The sequence below is a fragment of the Patiria miniata genome, unplaced genomic scaffold (genome assembly GCF_015706575.1).
Source record: "Patiria miniata isolate m_02_andy unplaced genomic scaffold, ASM1570657v1 HiC_scaffold_30, whole genome shotgun sequence".
NCBI classification, from domain to species: domain Eukaryota; kingdom Metazoa; phylum Echinodermata; class Asteroidea; order Valvatida; family Asterinidae; genus Patiria; species Patiria miniata.
In genome coordinates this window covers 5,745,031-5,765,383 of record NW_024037070.1, presented here as the reverse complement: position 1 = coordinate 5,765,383, position 20,353 = coordinate 5,745,031, and the positions used below count along the sequence as shown (strand labels likewise).

General features: G+C 42.8%; 1 protein-coding gene across 1 annotated transcript in view; it reads left to right on the top strand.

Moving 5' to 3' along the window:
* The window catches only part of LOC119739159 (zinc finger homeobox protein 3-like), a gene marked incomplete at its 5' end in the record, with an annotated part of 82,755 nt that extends 64,999 nt beyond the window's left edge, over positions 1–17,756 (top strand). The window contains 1 exon segment of the mRNA XM_038213990.1: positions 2,376–17,756. Coding sequence (XP_038069918.1) covers positions 2,441–12,763 — 10,323 coding nt within the window. The 3' untranslated portion in view covers positions 12,764–17,756.
* Between the last annotated feature and the right edge of the window lie 2,597 nt (positions 17,757–20,353).

Below are 20,353 nucleotides of genomic sequence, written 5' to 3'. Positions count from 1 at the left end.
CGCCTTGGCTACCATGACTTCAAGGGGAGAAAAAGGTTAAGGGGGAGCCTGTTTTAATCGCAATCATTTGGTTTGAGATGCATCACTGCAGACCGATGAAGGCCGCATGCTTTTTTCCCCTGCCCATTCACAGGTGTACATGTACAATGTACTTACCTGTTTCCCTGGTACTCATGCCATCACTGGTAGTCATTCCCTTGCAGAAGTTACTTTTGGTTGACCTTATCTGGGGTGTTTCTTGTGTCTTAAGGTTATATAAATTATATCCTGTTTCTTGAGAAGTTTGTCACTGAATATGACAGATACCGATTACATTTGCCTACTTCGATCAGTCATCTAGTTAATCATCTAGCAATTCAACGTGCGCCTGGTAATTTTGGCCGAATTAACATAGCTCCCCTCTTATTCCTCTTTCCCCATTTTCTTCTGTCTTTTCCCATGATGTGACAGAGCCATTTTTCTGATCGTTCCTTCTCTCCAAATGACTCTCATCTTCATTCCATCGAGGGCACCGTCCGCGTAAAGCTTACCTGTAATTTATCTGTTAAATGAATCAATTTGGTCTCATTAGTACCAAATGGAGTGAACCCTAGCAAGATTCCAGGTCAGATGATTATTAATAAGTTTGGAGACGCAGTTAAGGGTTTTTTTCCCCCCAGCTTTTTTTACTCTTTTGCTTTTTGCTTTGGCATGCAGTTGCAAGTCTGTTCTAATTGCCAAGCGACTTCCATCATGCGACCCAGTTTATTCACAGGCCTGGAATCGGTTTTTGACCTGCCATGCTTTGCGGTGATTTAAAAGGGTAATACGTGTGTGCAGAGCTCTGAAACTTACGATGAATTGCGATTCAAACCAATTACCGGGACTGTCTCAGGAATTAACTATTCTGTGCTGTAGTGCCCAGTCATAAAAACATGTTTATTTATAGTCCTCTTAAAACAAAAATTAATAAGGCAATCTCCAAATTGAATTTTATGATGTTAAAAGTTTAGGACAGATGACGTACATGTGAGATGAGAAAGTGATTTTCAGACTTTCATTTTTGTTCAAGCAAAGGATAAATTGTTTAACGGAGCATGTGTCTTTAGTATGGGAATTACTTTAGATGAAAATCATCTTGAAAGGAAACTGATGTTTAGACTCAAACGTGTGCTTCATTAAATGTGAAAAAAAAATGAATTCAATTAAAAGAGCAGGATTGTCGTGTGCAAAACTAGCATATTTAATCCTGCATAGGTGGTGAAGCTTACTCATCAAATCCTTATCAACCCAAAGCACTCACATTTTATCCAGTGACTGAATTTTTCCTGTGGAAAAAAAAGGAAAAGAAAAAAAGCAGCGCCACTCTGCTGATACTTCAAACAGCAGAGACACGTTTTATGGAAATACAATGTAGATTAACTTCAATGTGATTTGAATTCCAAATGCACATAGCATTTTTTTTCTGCGCTTATTGCATGTTCTCAAATTGGGGAAAGGTGTGATGCAGTTTTGTACGTGATTTTGAAGGAAACAAATGTCAAATGACACCTACATGTTTGACACTGAATGGACTGTATGGAATTTTGCAACCTCAGACCCAGTTGAATATGTTCTGCATGTCACAAGGCCTCCATGGATTTCAGTAATTTATGTATCTATAAAATTAAATGTCTGTCCTTAAAGCAGTTTAGCATTGCCAGTAATCCACCACTGTGCATTTGAAGTACCTAGGGGTGTGCCGAATATACTGAATAGTCAAATATTTGATCATCCTCTGAATGTCCAAACAGCATTTTCTTTAATTCAGATTTTCGTAACATGTGAGCTGTCTCGAGGACGTGATGAAAAACGTCCTTGATTTTATTGTAATTGTTTTGGTTGCCTCTTTACACACATGATTTGGGAGCTCCTGTGAGAAATATAAGCTTACATTTTGTCTTTAAAATCTATCTAATATCAGCCGTTCTACCTTCAAAAAAAATATTTGTTCATTTATTGTTTTAACAAGCTCTTTGTCAATTTTTTTTGTCAATTTTTTACAAGTGCAGGTGCTCGCAAATCCCAACTGACTGCCAGTTTTGGCCGGCTCATGTCGGACTGGGTTACCCCCAGTAAACCCGGTCGATTAAACATATGTTGCCTTGCTACTTGTTCATGGCTAATAAGCAAATGTAATGCCTTTCCAATCATCAACCTCGTACACAAGACTGTTTGAAAACTTTCTTCTATCAGACTAACATGTTCGGTGCAAGTGGTTTTCAGTTGGCAAATTGATGTTGCGAATAATGAAGTGGCGTATCTTAAGAGTATCATCATGTTACTTTTCAAGGTGAAGTATAAAGCTTCATGACAACTAAATGTTCTTCTCTCTTTTCTCTTTTCTGTCTGTACAGATGATGGAGAGAAACAAGGAGTAAGGATATCTCTGATCCCTGTACGCATCCAACCCTGATGCATCATGACGGCTGTTGAGCAGAAGGCAATGGGTGACATTGGGGAGTATCCCGACCAGCCACTGCAAGATAGACAGATGATGAGCGAGAAGGTAGCCAACAACATGATTAAGGACAACATCCAGCCATTTGGGATGGACAAGGCACTGTGTAGTGATCTTAAGACTGCTGGAGCAGACCTGGAAGACACAGAAGATGATGAAGACATTAAAATCAACGGTGATTCGAAATCTGAAGACGGCGGATCACAGCATCAACACGAAAACGGACCACGAAAGGAAAATGGACCACCGGAGGATGTAGCTTGTTCAGAATGCCATGGACAATTCACCAGTTTACAAACGTACATGGAACACCGATGCAAAGCCTCCAAATTTTCCTCTCAGCAGCAGAATGAGAGTGTTGAAGAGTGCGACACAGCTGGTGAGAGTGATGGGGCCGTATCCATGAGCGGAGATGAAAGTGAACTCAGTGACATGGAGAATTTTGAGGGTGAGATTGTTTATAGGCCCGACGGGTCTGCTTATCTCGTGGATGGATCGGAGCTGTCGGATAATGAAAGTGCCCAACACCAATCAACGAACCCACCAAGTGTTGACCGGCAGCCATTAAAGGACACCGGCAATATGTCTGCCTACCCAGGGATTGTTAACTCCCTACATGTACCCGCCTACATGACCATTGGCAACCTGGCACAGTTCAGCATGGGCCAGCTTGCCACTCCTATAGTGCACAGCTTCCGCGTGTATGATGTAAGAACAGGCAAGGAAAATGACCAAGAAAGCACAGAGACTAAGCCACAGGAGGAAGAGCATCATTCTGTCAGCGAGAATGCTGTGGAGGGCCATGGTAAGCCCATCCTCATGTGTTTCCTGTGCAAACTGTCCTTTGGATTTGCCAAGTCCTTTGTTGCCCATGCAAGCAATGACCACAAATTGACTCTCAATGAAGAGGAGAGAAAAATCATGGCCCGCAAAGGCCAGTCAGCTATTGTACAGGGTCTTGGAAAGGAAAAGAGCCCCCTGTTGTCCTTCCTTGAAGCCACTGCCATCAAATCACAGCCCAGCCATCTACCAAATTTCAAACACACACCACCTTCCAGTGAATATTTGCAAACTGTGTTTCCATCAGCCACGTCGTCAGTTAGCTATGTGTATCCCGTAAACGTCACCATCAGTACTAGCTCTCCCCTCACTACCACTGTCACAGCTACCTCATCTCGCACATCACATCAGGATAGTGTTGTGGCTGCAGACGTGGACACTGTCTCTGGCTCTGGTAGTGAAGGACTGAATGTACCGGAAAAACAAGCACCACCTGGTCTCCTTGCAATCGCCAAAAGTGAGACTGATTCTTCAGGACCAAATAAGGACAATAGTGTTTCCCTCGACAATGAAAACAATACTAAGAAATGTGTAGATATGCCAAGTGCTGAACAATCTGAAATACTCAACAAGGACTGTTCTTCTCCAGAGAATAGTCATTCCGCAGAAACTGCCGAAGGGTCATTGGCACCGAAAAAAGACTGTTGCAAACCGTTGGCTGAAACTGCACTGGAAACTTCAAGTCCTAGTTTTTCAACAAAATACCTGGAGCCAAGGAAGGCAGATGTAAGACAAAGCCCAAGTCCAAGCACCAGTTCGAACTGTCAGACACCCCGTCAACAAGAGGCTGAATCTCCTTACCCTGGGAGCTTAGCTGAAGAGAGCTCCTCCCCACGACCAAGCAGTCGAGACACCTGCACCCCCTCTGATTGCTGTGCTTCCAATGGGAAAATCTCCAGTAGTGTGGAGTGTCCAAAGTGTGACATGGTCCTGGGCTCATCCCGCTCTCTAGGTGGGCACATGACTATGATGCACTCTCGAAACTCCTGCAAGACACTGAAATGCCCCAAATGCAACTGGCACTACAAATACCAGCAGACACTAGAAGCACATATGAAAGAAAAGCATCCAGAGAGCGAGTCCAAATGTCCCTATTGCGAGACCAATCAGACCCATCCACGGCTGTCTCGTGGTGAAACATATACGTGCGGGTACAAGCCATACCGCTGTGATATCTGCAATTATTCCACTACAACCAAGGGTAACTTAAGTATTCACATGCAGTCGGATAAGCATCTAAACAATGTTCAAGAGCTGCAAAATGGAAGTGACCAGTTATTTATGCATACCAGCAAAGTAGGAGGTGAGATGCCTCCAACACTATCATCCACATCTTCAACCAAAGCTAAGCCTAAGCATACATGGCGATGCGATGTGTGTGATTACGAGACCAACGTGGCACGCAATCTTCGCATCCATATGACAAGCGAGAAGCACATCCACAACATGATGGCCATCCAGCAGAACGTCAGTCAAATGCAGAGAGAAATGCAGACAAACCTGACTGGCTTCCAACCCGAGGAGTCTATGTACATGTACATGGCCCAGAATATGCTCCCAATCATGGCCCAAGGAGCGGAGGGTATGGACATGCAGAGCATGATGAACTATAATTATGACCCAGCGGCTTATGCCGCTATGATGGGCAGCATGGCTCTTGGTGTGGCTCCCACCCCTGACCAGCCACGGACGCAGGAAGAACAAGCTAGTGTCTCACCAGATGACCTCCAGAACAACGAACCCCTGAGGTTGTACCAATGCTCCGTCTGCAACAAGTTCAGCACTGATTGTCTGGGCACGCTGCAACAACACATCTCACGGGATCGTAGCGAGCCAAATGAGGAGCTTTGGCGCATCATAATTGGGGACGTGCAGCAGTGTGCTCTCTGCAACTACACTACCCAGGTGAAAGCCAATTTCCAGCTCCATATGAAGACCGATAAACACCAGCAGAAACTGCAGCTATTCAACCACATTAGAGAAGGAGGCAAGCAAAATGAGTGGCGGCTGAAGTACATGAATGTTGGCAACCCAATTCAGCTTCGTTGCAATGCCTGTGATTACTACACTTATAGCACGGACAAGCTTCACACCCACACCCACAGTAGTAACTACCGCCATGAAACAAGCATGAAGCTCTTCCGGCACCTGCAGAAAATCAACATCACCATCAACCCTGAGTCTCGTACCTTCCACTGCCCCCTGTGCAACTACTCCACCAAAGCCAAACTCAACTTGATACAACATGTCCAATCTTTGCAGCACATTAAGAATGAGGAAAAGTTGACCAAAGCTTCACCAAAGGAAGGGTTGACAGCTGATGGTGCTTTGGATCTTTCAAGGAAAGACAGACCATCACCAACTTCTACTGCCTCTACACCAAGGGACCAAGATAAAGAAACTGGAGAGCCCGAAGCCAAACGTCCCAAATTACCTCAGGAGAGTTCTTCATCAGGGAGACCCAGAACAGAATCACGCAGTAACCCAAACACTACTCAGATATATTCCTGCCCGTATTGTAAATACAGCAGCATTGATCAGCAGCGTATATCAGCCCATGTGGTGTCCCAGCACAGTATCAAACCTCAGCCAATTTTGCGTTGCCCCCTGTGTCAGGAAGTCTGCACCAACAAGATTAATCTGGAGGTCCACCTGATGGACGCTCACAGTGTCTCCCGGGAGTGCATGCAACGATTGATGTTGACCAGTGAATGGGTGATGCCGACCACTGCCACCCCTCCAGCTACCACACCGCCATTCATCCAGGGTACCAATCCTGCCATGGAAGCATTGGCACAGGCTGGCCTGAAACCTCCCCCTGCTGAGTCACCAGCACCACCCTCCATAGAACCAATGAAGATGGAATTGCAGGAAAAACCAGCACGAGAATCTCCAGGACCCTCAAGCGACACCGAGAGTACAGATTTATACCGTTGCCAGAAGTGTCATCTTGTATTTGCCAACATCGATCAACTCTATGCCCATCAGGACCAAAGCTGTCCCCTCACTGAGCAGGACACCCCAGGCGGACCAGGTTTTCTCTGCTGGAAGAAAGGTTGTAACCAGTATTTCAAAACTGCCTCTGCACTTCAGATGCACTTCAAGGAGATCCATGCCAAACGTCAGCAGTCTGCCAGTTCTGAACGCCACATGTACAAGTTCCGCTGCACTCAATGTAGCCTTGCTTTCAAAACCGAAGAAAAGCTGAACAATCACATGCAGTATCACCTGTTGCGTGCTGCTACTAAGTGTCCTGTGTGCCAGCGCATGTTCCGCTCAGTCCCTGCCCTACAAAATCACATTGAGACATCCCATCAGGACCTGAGCAATGCCGAGTTGCTTCAGTACTATAACTCAGTATCAAATGGAGACATGGTGCCACCATCCAAACCTGTTGAGGATTCCCCTAGCTTCGATGAAGTTCCTAATGAAAATGAGCAGGTTGATCGCTTAGATCCATCACAAGATGAGAGTCAGATGGAGGCTGAATCTGTAGATGGAACCATTGATAGTTCTGATGCCGGTAAAGATGATGCTGGTCGACAGGTAGAGACTCCCAATAGCCAGGAAGTTGATAGTCTCTCCGAGGATGGGAGTCAAGATGGGGGCAAGTACATTGACGATGGTTCTTACACTGATCCTGTCCGAAAGTACAAATGCCATAGATGTCGGTTGGGCTTCATGCGTCAGAGTGAGCTGAGCAGCCACAATAAAACAATGATGCATCGTAAAGGTGACCGCAGCTTGACTGCCTTCCAACTCCAGAGATACTGGGACCCCAACCGCCCATATAAGTGTGATGTATGCAAAGAATCCTTTACTCAGAAGAACATCTTGTTGGTGCATTACAACTCTGTCTCTCACCTTCATAAATTAAAGCAGAGTTTGAATGAACCCACCGAAACCGAGGCTTCAGTTGAAACTGGTGATGGGAAACCTTATCGCTGTAACTTGTGTAAAGTTGCCTACAGTCAAGCAACCACATTAGAAACACACATGCGTTCTGTACTGCATCAGAGCAGGGCAGCCAAACAAGAGCTCCAAGGCACTAGTACGGAGCGGGAAGAGGCTACTCTTGAACAGAACAGCTCTGTGGAAAATGGTGAACTGACTTCCCCGAAGGCTCCAGGATACTCAACTCCCCAGCAGGTACAAGAAATTCATGCACAACAGCTCCAACAAGCTCAAGCAGCCCAGCAGATGCAGCTTCAGATGCAGCAAATACAACTCCACCAGTTACAGCAACTACAGCAGGCTCAGCTTCAACATTTTCTGCAGCAGCAAGGTGTGACCCAGATTCAGTCTGAGGCTGCTCAGCAATTGCAGGCCGAGCTGGCACTTGCAACATTGGCAGGATTCCCTCCAGGTATGATGCTACAACCTGGGCAGATGCTTCCTCAGCCATGTGTTTACAGCTGTAATAAATGCTCCTCGGTCTTTGTGAGCCAGGAGGCACTTGCACAGCATCAGCAGACGCAATGTAGGAGTGCACCATCCTCAGAAAGTGCAACTACTCCAGCAACACCGCCGGCCACCCCCAAACCAGGTATTCCTGAGGCTTCCATTAATCAACATCCAAGACGGATTCGCACATCTCAAGTGCAACGAAAGCTTCTTGAAAGTTATGGCTTTGACCTTGTGCAACAGTTTAATGAATTTGCTCAGGGTCTACCAGCTAGCATTGCCCAGGAAGACAAATTTTACTGCAGTGAATGCTCCAAGGAGTTTTCCAGTATCTTTGTCTACAAAGCTCATCTGGAAGAGCTTCACAAGAAGGTTTTGACCATCAAAGAAATTGAGATGTATTCAAAGAAATTTAAAGATGAGTTGTTGGAGAACAATTTCGAAGATGAGGATAAAACAGAAAACGATAAGCAAGACAAAGATGATAAGCAGAGTGAGAAGCAAATTGAGCAAAATGGGGAAGTCAAAGAGGAACCTAATACTGACGGATCGACTCACACTCAGATGACTGAGGAACAGCATATCGCAGCCCAACTTGCTGCAGTGCAGTATCTCCAACAAACACAACAGGGTCAGATGTCTGCATCTCAGTCCATGCCTCCTCCTCCTCCACCACAGATGCTACTGTCAAGTGCATTCCCATTGTCCATGATGCAGTCCATGCAGCCGCTGCCTGGGATGCAAAATTTTGGTGGCATGATGCAAGGAATAACTCCTAGCCAGGCCACTATGCCTGCCATGCAGGCTGTCCAGTATGTGGATCCCAACTACATGCAGAAGTCACCAAAACGTGCTCGCACACGCATAACTGATGACCAATTGAAAATCCTGCGGGCCTACTTTGACATTAATAACTCTCCTACTGAGGAACAGATTGCAGAAATGTCACAGAAATCTGGGCTGCCCCATAAGGTCATCAAGCACTGGTTCCGAAACACTTTGTTCAAAGAGCGACAGAGAAACAAAGATTCACCCTACAACTTCAACAACCCTCCTACCACCACACTCCAAGATGTGGAGAAATCTGCTCAGTTGAAAGCAAAGCAAGAGGTGGCAGCAGCTCAGGCAGCTGCTCTGGCAGCTGAGCAGGCAGCAGCGGCTTGTGCAGCAGCTGCTGCAGCTGCCGCTGCTGCATCAGCTTCAGCATCGGCTACAGAGGCAAAGCAATCCTCGCCAGCTCCTGTTTCAGGCGGTGGTGGTTACAGCAACAGGAAGAGGAGCAGAGGAGGCAGCAGCTATTTTAGTGATGGCTCTTTATCTTTGACAACTTCAGTGTCAACTCCAATACCAGTCATTTCACTGCCATCAGCACCTCTGACACAACCTTCCCTGGTACGTGTACCCACAGCAACACCAACTGATACTTCAATAGCATCATCTGCAACTCTTTCTTCACCACCTGCACCACCTTCTGAACGTGATTCTTCTCCAAAACCTGAGATGAAAAAAATTAATGTAAAGCAAGAATTGGTCCCTGAGAAAGTTTTTTCCGAGCCTGAACAACCACGGCCAAAGTCACCTACACCACCTCCAGCTGATTTAGACACACCAAAAGACCCAAAGACTCCACCTGCGGAATTTAAAACTCACATTAAGTCAGAAAATTCTCAACAGAAATCCCCCATTCAAAGAGACAGAGAAAGTATGGCAAGTGTTAGTTCAGTTAATAGTGTCTTCACATCTGAACCACAAACAGGTTTTTGTGGCCCGCTGACCACTACATCCTCACCGACTACGCCTACCTCAACCTACTCCGAGCTGGCCTCCCCTATACTGTCACCAATTTCCCCAGCTCAGCATTCAATGCCATCTGCTACCTCCCCAACACGAAGTTGCAGTGGTTCAGGGACAAAACGCTCAGGCAGAACACGCTTCACAGATTATCAGGTCAAAGTGTTGCAAGAGTTCTTTGAGAATAATGCCTACCCAAAGGATGATGACTTGGACAACATGTCACGATTGCTGAATCTAAGTCCTCGAGTGATAGTGGTCTGGTTCCAGAATGCGAGACAGAAGGCACGGAAGATCTTTGAGAATCAGCCTCTTGTGGACAGTGGAGACTCGGAAGGTGAGGGAAGCAATCGCTACAAGAGAACCCCAGGTATGAACTACCAATGCAGTAAGTGTTTGCTAGTATTCCAGAGATTCTATGAGCTGATTCGGCATCAGAAGTTGCATTGCTACAAAGATGATGAGGGCAGCAACCGCTCTTCTCAGGTCAGTCCGAGTGGTGGTCCATCCTGTACCTCACCCATGGCAAAGAGCACAGCTAGCAGCACAAGTAGTGTCACTTCTGAGACCGTGTTCACCAAGTCTGAAGAGAAGGCACCCAAAATGGAGGCTGAGCCAAAGGCTGAATCTAAACCTTCAAGCGCTGTGCAGGAGAGTCAAGCTCCAGTAGTGCACTACCAGTGTGAGAAATGCAGCCTTGTCTTCCCTCACTTTGATCAATGGCGGGACCATCAGCAGGTGCACATGATGAATATGGGTCTGTTTGGTAGCTACCTCCCACAGCAGTTACCATACAACATGATGTATCTTTCGTATCCTGAAGCCATGAATGGTGTTACTCCCGAGCAATACTTAAATTACCTGAGCAACAAGAAGGCAAACGAGTCTCCCACAAAAAGAAAGTTTTCTGAAACAAGTGATGATGTGATGGGACCTTCCACCTCTGAAAGTCCAGGTGACAATGGAGACCAGCCTAAAGATAAGCGCCTCCGGACTACTATATCACCAGCTCAGCTTGATGTATTGTATGCTAAGTACCGAGAGGACAGTAATCCTACTCGCAGAATGCTGGACATGATCTCAAAGGAGGTTGGGCTCAAGAAACGAGTGGTTCAAGTGTGGTTTCAAAACACTCGTGCAAGAGAGCGCAAAGGGCAGTTCCGGCTTTCTGGGCTTAATCAGATGTGCAAGTGTCCATTTTGCAGGGCTCTTTTCAAGACCAAGTCGGCACTGGAGGCTCACATTAGAACCCGTCATTTTGAGCAACAAATCACCAGCAGTCAAATGGAAGCCATTTTGGCTCAGATGCCTGAGTGCGAGGATACTGGAATGCTGAGCCCTACGTTTGAAAACTCCTCTGGCAGCAATCCCTATTCCATAAGTCCGAGCCTCTCCCAGGATGGTGAACATGCTGTTAATCTGTCTTCCTCCCTGAAAATCCGTCGAAAAGGAGAAGAATTGATTGTCATTTCGGATGACTGTAGTAGCCAAGATGGAGCTGAAAATGCCAATGAGTCAGGGAATTCTGATGAGTCAGAAATCAAGCAAAGAGTCAGGAATGATAGTGGGCATGACTCTGAGGGAAACAGAAAAGAGCTGCCTAAACAGTGGGAGGGAACACCTTCCAGGAGTGGCAGCGAGTCATCTCAACTACAAATGGATGAAGACTCCATCAACAAAGAGTCTGACATGCTGTCCCCTACCAGCAGTATGGTCGGTGAAGACTTCTATGAGAACACCCTATCTGAGGCAGGTTCCATGGATAGAAGTGAGGATTCGTTTAGTAATCTAGATGAGGCAGAGAGAATGAGGATGCGGGAAGCAAACAAGAGATATCGCACACAGATGAACCAACTACAGCTGAAGGTTCTTAAACACTGCTTCGCTGACTATCGAACTCCAACCATGCACGAGTGTGAATTGCTAGGACAGGAGGTGGGACTGCCCAAGCGAGTGGTGCAGGTCTGGTTCCAGAATGCAAGGGCCAAAGACAAGAAATGTAAGACAGTTGTTACCAAACAGTTTGGCATGATTGGTCCTGCCAGTGATGGACTGCCTGATATGTGCAAGTTGTGTGGGGTCAAATATTCCATGGCCATGTCCGTGAGGGACCATGTATTCACAGAAGTGCACATCCGTAGTGTCAAAAAGCATGTTGGTCAGGAGATTGAGAAGGATTCTGAGGACAGTGCTCGGTTCTTGTCCCTTCAGCAGAAGGTGCATGGTCAGCAACCGCAGCAACAGCAGCAACAGCAACAGCAAGCTGTACCATCTGGCCAGCAATTTTTACCAGCAGCTGCTGCTGCCGCCGCCCATGCAATGATGCCAGCAGCTATTAATCCAGTTACTGCTGCTCAGATCCAGACCATTCAGGCAATGCATGCAGCACAGATGATTTCACCACAGATGGCCTCTCAACAAATGGCCGCTGTCGCAGCTGCTGCTGGTATGCTACCAGGTTCCTCAGCAGGATCCAGTAAGCAGGAAGGGAGGAAGGATTCCAGCGTCAAACAAGAACCCAAAGACGAAGAACAGGCAGCTCAGCAAGCCATATTAGCCCAGCAACAGGCAGCGGCAGCAATGCTAGCTCAACAACTGAACATCCCAACATCCAGGACGGATCAAGCTCTAATGTCGTACCTCTATGGTGGTGTGCCCCCTTACTACTCCCAGATGCAAATGATGTACCCTTTCTACGCTGGAGGCCAAGAAGCTGCCATGCTTGCTGCTTATGAACAGTCCATGCAAGCTGCAGGGATGCTCCCACAGATGGCAGCACATATGTATGTTGCCAACCCACTTGCTGCAGCAGCTCAGGTCCCATCCAAGAGCACAGAAACACCAAGACCAAAGTCCAGCACCAGCAAGGAGCAGCAAGAATCTACTTCCTTCCCTGGGGACAAGGACAAGCTGATCCTCCGGCCAAAGTCCTCAACAAATCGCTACCTCTGCAAAAAGTGCGAGAAGGTCTTCACGGACCAGGACTCGGTCACATCTCACCAGGTCACTGCTTGCTACCTAGGTCAGGTTGTCAACACAGATGAGACTGTGGAGAAGCTTCCATCCAATAGGTTCCTGTGCCAAGCCTGTCCCAGGGAGGTGCTGATAACCGAGGAGGATGTCAACAAGCATCTGCAGTCGGGGGGACATGAGAGGAACGCTGCTCTGAGACGCTCCAGCAGCAGTAGTAGCAGCAGAAAGAGTCATAGCACCAAGCATCACCGGCATCACCATCAAAGTAAGCACTGAAAATTGTTGATTCTGTATAAAGATTTATCTTGTAAAGTGATATAAGAGTGAAAGGTAGACTTTGCTGAACTGTGTGCCTATCAGCTCATATTACTCAGTAAAAAACCTGAATGTGTGACAGCTATATATGTTATTTAGAAGAGATCCATGTTTGTTTGAAATATTTAATTGAGACTAATGTGGATTCATTTTATGCATAAAATTTAATTTGAGCCGAAGTTTGTCCTGTTTGATGACGTTCAAACATAAACTTTGCAATTGTTAAAAGGCATAAATGAAGTTGAACTGCCAAACACAAACTCTTCTATGGACCAATATGAATTTTTTTTTTACCTAGCTGCCCCCACCTTTCCTAGTGGTTTTTTTTTTTCATAGGAATTAAGAATACTTTCAGATTGATAAATACTGATATATGCACTGTTTGTCATTGCCCACTGTCCTGATCAGAAAAAGTTTAATAAATTTGTAATAGCACCTAAGTTTGACTCTCTGAAAGTTGTACATGTACATAAAAAGCCATGAAATGGTAAATTATAAATGGTGTTGATTGTAACTGGTTCTAGTTCTATGATGGTGCCTGTATTTCATTTTGATTTTTGTAATAAACCGGATTATTCACGTGTACAGGTTTACTGTTGATTATCTTTGAATATTTTTACTGCAGGGATTGGACAGAAAGGTTTTCATGACCTGTCAATACTTTGCACTGCGTCTTGCATTCATTTTTCATTGTGAAACAGTGCTTAGTCGGAAGAAAACAAAACCAACGAAACTGATTATTTTTCTTTTGTGGGATTTTTATGTAATTGATGAGAATCCAAACAACATAGAAAACAAAGGTTATAGCTTGGAAAGAAAAGGAAGAAATGATTGAAATGACGTGTAATAGGTGAGAATTTCTTTGGAAATTAAAGCTTCAGATCTGCTTCTGGTGACACAGATGGGATGATTTGAATATCAAAAGAATTGTATAATTTGTATAAAAAAGGATGATAGAAACATGTATGGCAGTAGAGTACATGTTGCTGATGTGTAGAATTCATATATTACTCACTGACACCGATTAAAAGAACTATTCACCAACTCCGTGTAGATGGTTAGATTTTGTGTGTATATATATAAGATACCTATATGTACAATTAATAACGATTTGTAGTAGAGTTTAGTAGTATCCCCTCCTGTGTGATAACTCTCCCAGCTTTCAGTGGACCATGGCACATAGATGCCTCTAATTTAATAAAACACCTTAGTCTAGATTTAACTGATCATCAGGACTGCATTGATCGCAGAGATATATTTTTTGTCAGCTGTGCTTTTTTGTCGTCGCTATTATTTTTTTTAACAGAGGGAGAAATTTTGCAAATTGCAGTCGCTGTCTCTTGTGGTCACGGCTTTCTCTTGTTTCCTTGTCCGTTGTATGGGAGTGAATAAGTGAATAGTGCGTTCACTGGTGTGGCTGCATTGAGTGGAAAGAATGGTACTAAATGAAATAATGCATGCCATAGAAATGGAAGAGTTCATCACCATAATCGGCGTTTGATTCTCCACGTTGGATAAACAAGTGGGACCTGAATGGGGCATTTAACTGGAATTTGTCCTGGGTGTCACACGATACTGATTTCTGATCTGTGGGAGGCATTCTCTTGTGTGGTTTCTGTAAACACCGGGCAGTGTAAGATACAGAACTGTGTGGATGATCCCGCTGTGTATCAAGTTTTAATTATTGAGAAGGGGGGTAAAAAGTGGGGCACATAATGTCGATGTCCAAGTACATTCTGACCGACTGTCAGATTGTAACTTGAGAAACCATGGGAGATAGCCGGAGTTTAATTTCCTGTAGTTGCACTTGAATATTAAAAAAAAAAAAATCTGACCAAATGAAAAAAAAAAAGGTGAAAAAGTCTGCATGGGCATGTGAAACTCTACCCTCCTGGTATGATGAAATAGAAATGTCAATAGCCTAAATGAAATGGTGCATATCTTTTCAAGAGGTGCAGGGCAAATAGAATTGGACTTTTGTGCTGAAGTATGTAGACTAGTCCGGTTAAGAGATATACTGTGATGAGACACCAAACTGAGGTTGCTAATAAGTTATCAATATTCACTGTAATTGTTGTAATTCTGTACAGTTAATGACTGCAAAGCAGTCCCTTTCATTTGATTTGGTGTCCATTTTAAAATTGGAGATGGTCAGACGTATCCTGATTTTCTCAAAAAGATTTATTAGTGATGTATTTCAGAAGAGTCAAAAAAAGAAAACTGTGAGTGAGATCAATGAAAAAGTGGCTGACGTACAGTTCATTTACGACCAAAACACTTAGTTTTATTGGTTATATTTTTTTTGCTTGCTGCATTTCTATAATCACAAAAACAAAAATGAACAGCTTGTATGATGCGTTGATAATTTTTTTGAAAGAATTTTATTAATAAGGTAGAAATGACTAATAACGTTTGAAGTACTACAGATGTAATTTAAAGATGTAAAAGCATACTATTGGACATAGAGTTAAGCTAATTAGATATACACAGACCAATGCATCAATGAATTTTTTATAGCCTGCCAAAATATCTATAGATACGGTGCACGAACTCTTATCACAGAATGAATAAGTGTAGGGCTCACACATTAGGTGTTGCCAGAGCACAAACCAGCACAGATTTTTCTATGTAGTGTTTATTTTTTTGTATTGCTGCTGTGTTGATATATTTACAAAATAAGTCAGTGTTTTCCCTGCAAGCTTTGATTTAAGGAAGGAAAAAAAATAAATGAAAATTTAAAATAAACCAAAAAAAAAAAGAAGCTGTTTGGTCCCATTAGATTGTTGCTTAAAAGCAAAGATGTCTTTGTCTAGTGTTGTAATATGTTCATTGTACATGGCATCAGTCATTGGCCAAAGGAGTAAAAAAGAAATATGGAAATAGCTTTTTTCCAGAGCTTTTGAAACAAAATGAAAAATTTTAAAAAAAAAAAGCTGAATGTGTAACCAGGTGTACATAATGTTAAAATGATGGTTAATATGTAGTGCATTTGGTGTTTTCTTAACCCTTTTTTAGTTAAAGAAGCACCTGTAGAGGCCTGTTTGTATGCATGCCATGTTTTTATAACTGTCAAGCTTCAAGCACACAACGACCAATTTATCTGCTGAATCTAAGCTTTGCGTATTATTGCTCTTGAACAATGTACATTGAGTTTTTTCCTTAATTCAGATGACCAAGATTGTATGGTGCAACTCTATTTTATGCAGCGATCCGTCGTAGGAAACTCTGAAGTTTAATTGCAACAATTTAATTCAAAAAGGGGTTGGGGAATTCTTTTCTTTTGAACATTACTGCTACCCTTGTGTTATGCACTTCTGTGTCTCTAGGATGTTTAGGGGGAAACTCTGAATGCTAAATATCTGGGTTTATTGTGATCTCGTTGCGTGATTGTAAAGATGGCTACTAGTGCAAGTGTTCTTGAAATGATTAGAATGGCCATTATGTTAGAGATGGATATGGTCGGTATGTTAATCACACACAGTGTTTGTGGTTGTAATTTCCTGAATGTTGACCCCCAAAAAAGCACCAGAAATGGAATGGTTTGTTAAGCAACCGTTCTTCCTCATAATTGGCTGGGGTTGTCTGCAATTTTGTAATTGGATGACCTACGGAAGTCTTGCACCATTGTGTAGTATTAAGAAAACCTCCTTGGAAAGGCCGAGAAAAACGGCGAAGGATAGTAATTATATTGAAGCTAAGAATGAAATATCTATGTAGTAATTCTCAGTGATTTATGATCAGTGGATTAAATTCAAGCAGATAAATCTGAAAACTTTAATCAACTGCACCACACTGTAAATATGACGTGCACAAATGCCAAATAAATCTTTTAAAAAGAAATAAACTGGCCAATTAGCAGCACGGCACATCACACGGAATTGAAGGCATGTATTTATACATTTGATGATTAATTTCAACGGTAGTAAAAATTAATGAAATCTGCCGAGACGGTTTGTTATATTACACACACAAGTAAAACGAGAGAAAGAAAAACAAACTGGAGAAAATTAGAATGACTCGCATTCGGTTACTGCAATTTTTTTTCTTTCGAGATGAAAATTAATCTGAAGTTGTTTTGCGTTTGGAGGAAGAAAAAAACAAACAAACCCAAGCCAAGCCATGATGTCGACTCTCAAAGGAAGAATTTATGATATGTTCTGTCTGCCATGTAAGAATGTGTTGGTACAGATCAATTCAAACATTTGGACATGAATTAATTTCACAATGAAAAGCCTCAAACTTGAACAATTGGTGTGTAAACCTTGAAATAGGTTGCCTGTATGATAACGTCACATTTGTATTACTATCACAAGTAGCTGTTTTGTTGTAAACTGAGGCTTGGACTTGTCAAATTTGATTTGGTGTAAACAGAAATGTATAAACAGTCGGTATAAAAACCTTGGTGTATTTATGCACAAAATAATGAAACCTAGATTACTGTAGTCTTCGGTAGTATTTGTATAAAACCACAGTACTGTTTGCTACTGTTCAGTGGACTAATGCAAGTCTACTCCTTGTGTGCACTTGTGCCAAACTGTCAAAGAAAAAAAATTGAGAAAAAAAAACTTTAAAAAAAAAACAACTTGATGTTCAAAACTAAGCGTGTCTTCTATTTTTGTTTGGACAAAACAAATTTTTTATATTCTATATGGGATGTTTGTTAACGTAGCTCCCTGCTGCTATGCTCTGCACCCAAACTTCGTTCGCTTATATTATTATTTTCTTGCATTTTTGTACTTTTCTTATGTTCATGCAGTCATTTAATAGTATATATCTGATTATTTTTCATTATGGTACACGTATATTTATCACATGCCAGATAAATTCCTTTTTTTCCTCATTTGTTTATATTGTTTATTCAGTTTTGGTTAGTTTTGATTTAGTACATTGCTTAATAAGTTTTGTATTTCTGGTCATGTGATTAAACGTAATGAGGTACTAAAACGAAAAAAAATCTTTGTCCACGTGTCGTCTTTCATTTGTTTTCTGTCACAGTTTGGAAATAATTTGAAGACATTTAAATTTGTGGCGATTGACTTAAAAACATCAACACTTACATGTAGCCTATCGCTGTTATTCAATGTCACCTAATGTCAAGTCCTCTACCTGCAGCCAAGGCATGTTGCAAGGCAAGTTAAAGGGGGGGGGGGCATGGGCGTCGCAGGGGGGGGCAAGGGGGGGCACTTGCCCCCCCCCTGGAAAAGCAACACAAAAAAAAAAAAAAAAAAAAGGACGAAAAGAAAAGAAAAAAAAAGAAAAGAAAAAGAGGCGCGAAGACAAAGTGGTGTAAATTTAATGAGTTGGGGGGGGGAAATGTCCCTGCCCCCCTCTAGAACTGATAAATCGAGAATGTGTTGAGAAATACAAGCATTTTTGGGCAAATTTTTTTTTTTGCCCCCCTCTAGAAAAAATCCTGGCGACGCCCATGGGGGGGGGCTGATAAATTATAATTACTCCAGAAAAAAAAGAAATGTCAGATCACATTGCAAATCTTGGTTTCATTGTTTCGGGCCTATGGGTTCATCTCTATGTGTTGACTTGAAGAGCGTAACCACCCCCTTTCAGAACTCTTATATCAAACACCTTGTTGAACGGACATAGACTGGTTCCCTGTCCCTCCATTCTCCTTTGAATGTAGGGACTGGTAGCTAGCAATGAATCTCGAATATGTCGGGGGGTTTTCCTCCTTACGTATGAAAATTATATGCAGGACTGGCCAAGGTCTGATTCCTGCCACCTGAATACAAAATCACAGTGATAATTTGAGCGCAGAACAGCAGCATATTGCAAATGGCTACAAGGTTTAATGTGCAATTTGTGTGGTGATGAGTTTCAAATGTTGCTGAAATTGAAATTATCTCGGACAACTATCAATAAGATAGTATTTGAAACCCATCGTGTCTATGCAGTTGAAATACATGTACATGTACTTAAAAGTTGCCTATGTGGATAATCGAGACACAGGCGATGGTAGGCCTACAGTGTGAATGTTTTTTTTATAGCCATGTGTTCAAATGTCATCCACGCACAAAGCTGCCAACACCGTTTTTAAAACAAACAATGATGTTGCGCACGCGCAAAGGTGATCCAATTTACTGGTCGGTCCCCATATTTTAAGGGAGGCCGGGGACCAGTCTAGCACCAACCACCTCCAAGATGGTATTGGTATAGACTCGTCCATTCAGCAGGGGTGTGCATCGGAACCGGGTACCTGACTGCTGATGCCAGGAACCAGACTATGGGATCAGGTACCCGTAACCAACTTTACAAATTACTTAGTCACTTTTAGATGATGAAAAAAGAAAATTGAATGCCATTTGTGGGCAATTTTCAAAATGAAAACCAGGCTACATTGAAAAATTCAAAACAGATTTTATTTGTGTGCACAGATGATGCTCACGAAAGTTGCAGTTTACACCATAAATATTTAAAGTCCTTCAGACAACTTCCAGGATTTGAATTGCCTGTCCCTTCCAAAAAAGAAGAAGATGAAACCACAAAATGTCTACTCATGCGTATCGCAGAGAAACAAAGGCCTGTCCACCATGAGGGCGCTGTGTGCAAGCTCTCTATGCGCATGATGTATAGATTACAATTTCAGCCAAAATGTTCTTGTACCAAAAAAAACGCTAATAAAACTTACCTGTTTCCCATGAAGATACCAATGTCACAGAATGTCTTTGCAATTTGATTAGAATGCCTTGTCTGTCATTATGAAGAAAATAGTAATTGTGCTAAAATTTCAATAATCATTGCAAACCTTTTAGTATTTTTTTTCTAAAGAAATGTTTCATGTCAAGTTATAGATGCAACAGACTCCAAATAAAAATGAGTTGAACTGTAGGCTTCATACGTAACGAAAACATTCCCAGTGGTTCTCAAGAGAGTAATACATGTATTTTTAACTGGTTGTTTTGAAAAAAAACTCCCAGTGGGCTGTGGGTGTTTAAAAAAAAATGTCGGTGAACATGGGAACCAATGCACGCAACAGGAAGCAACCCAGTTCATCTTGTAATCTAGGTTGGGGTCACACAAAAAGTGGTTGGCTTCGCAACAATTTGGTGTTTTGGGTTTTTGGGGGGCTCGTTTGTGTATCACTGTCAGTGAAATTAGGACAAGGTGATGGTTTAATTTTTTTTAGCAAATTACCGTTGAATTGTGTGCAGGTGCCACCAACCGAAGTTGAGTTAGAAGCTAGAAACGCCTTCTTTATCAATTGCAATTCATACAAAATCTTACCTGTTTTTGTTGCACGTTAAACATACTCACATGGTGGTGGAAACTGCTCGGCAAAAATAAAGATGGCGTAAAACGAAAGTGGTCGAACGTACGTGCCCACTTATTTAGAAGCACGTCGCTGATAGGTCAATGAAATGTGTCACTTTTTCTGTGATTGGTTGAAAGTAGAAGCAGGTGTGGGAGTAGTAAACAAAATTTTCCGCGGTAAACTGCCATGTTTAAAAGATACGGAAGCGTTAAGGGGACATAATACAAATTTTAAAAAAAAGAACTAAGTCATAATTATATGTTATAATAATGACTTAGTATTAA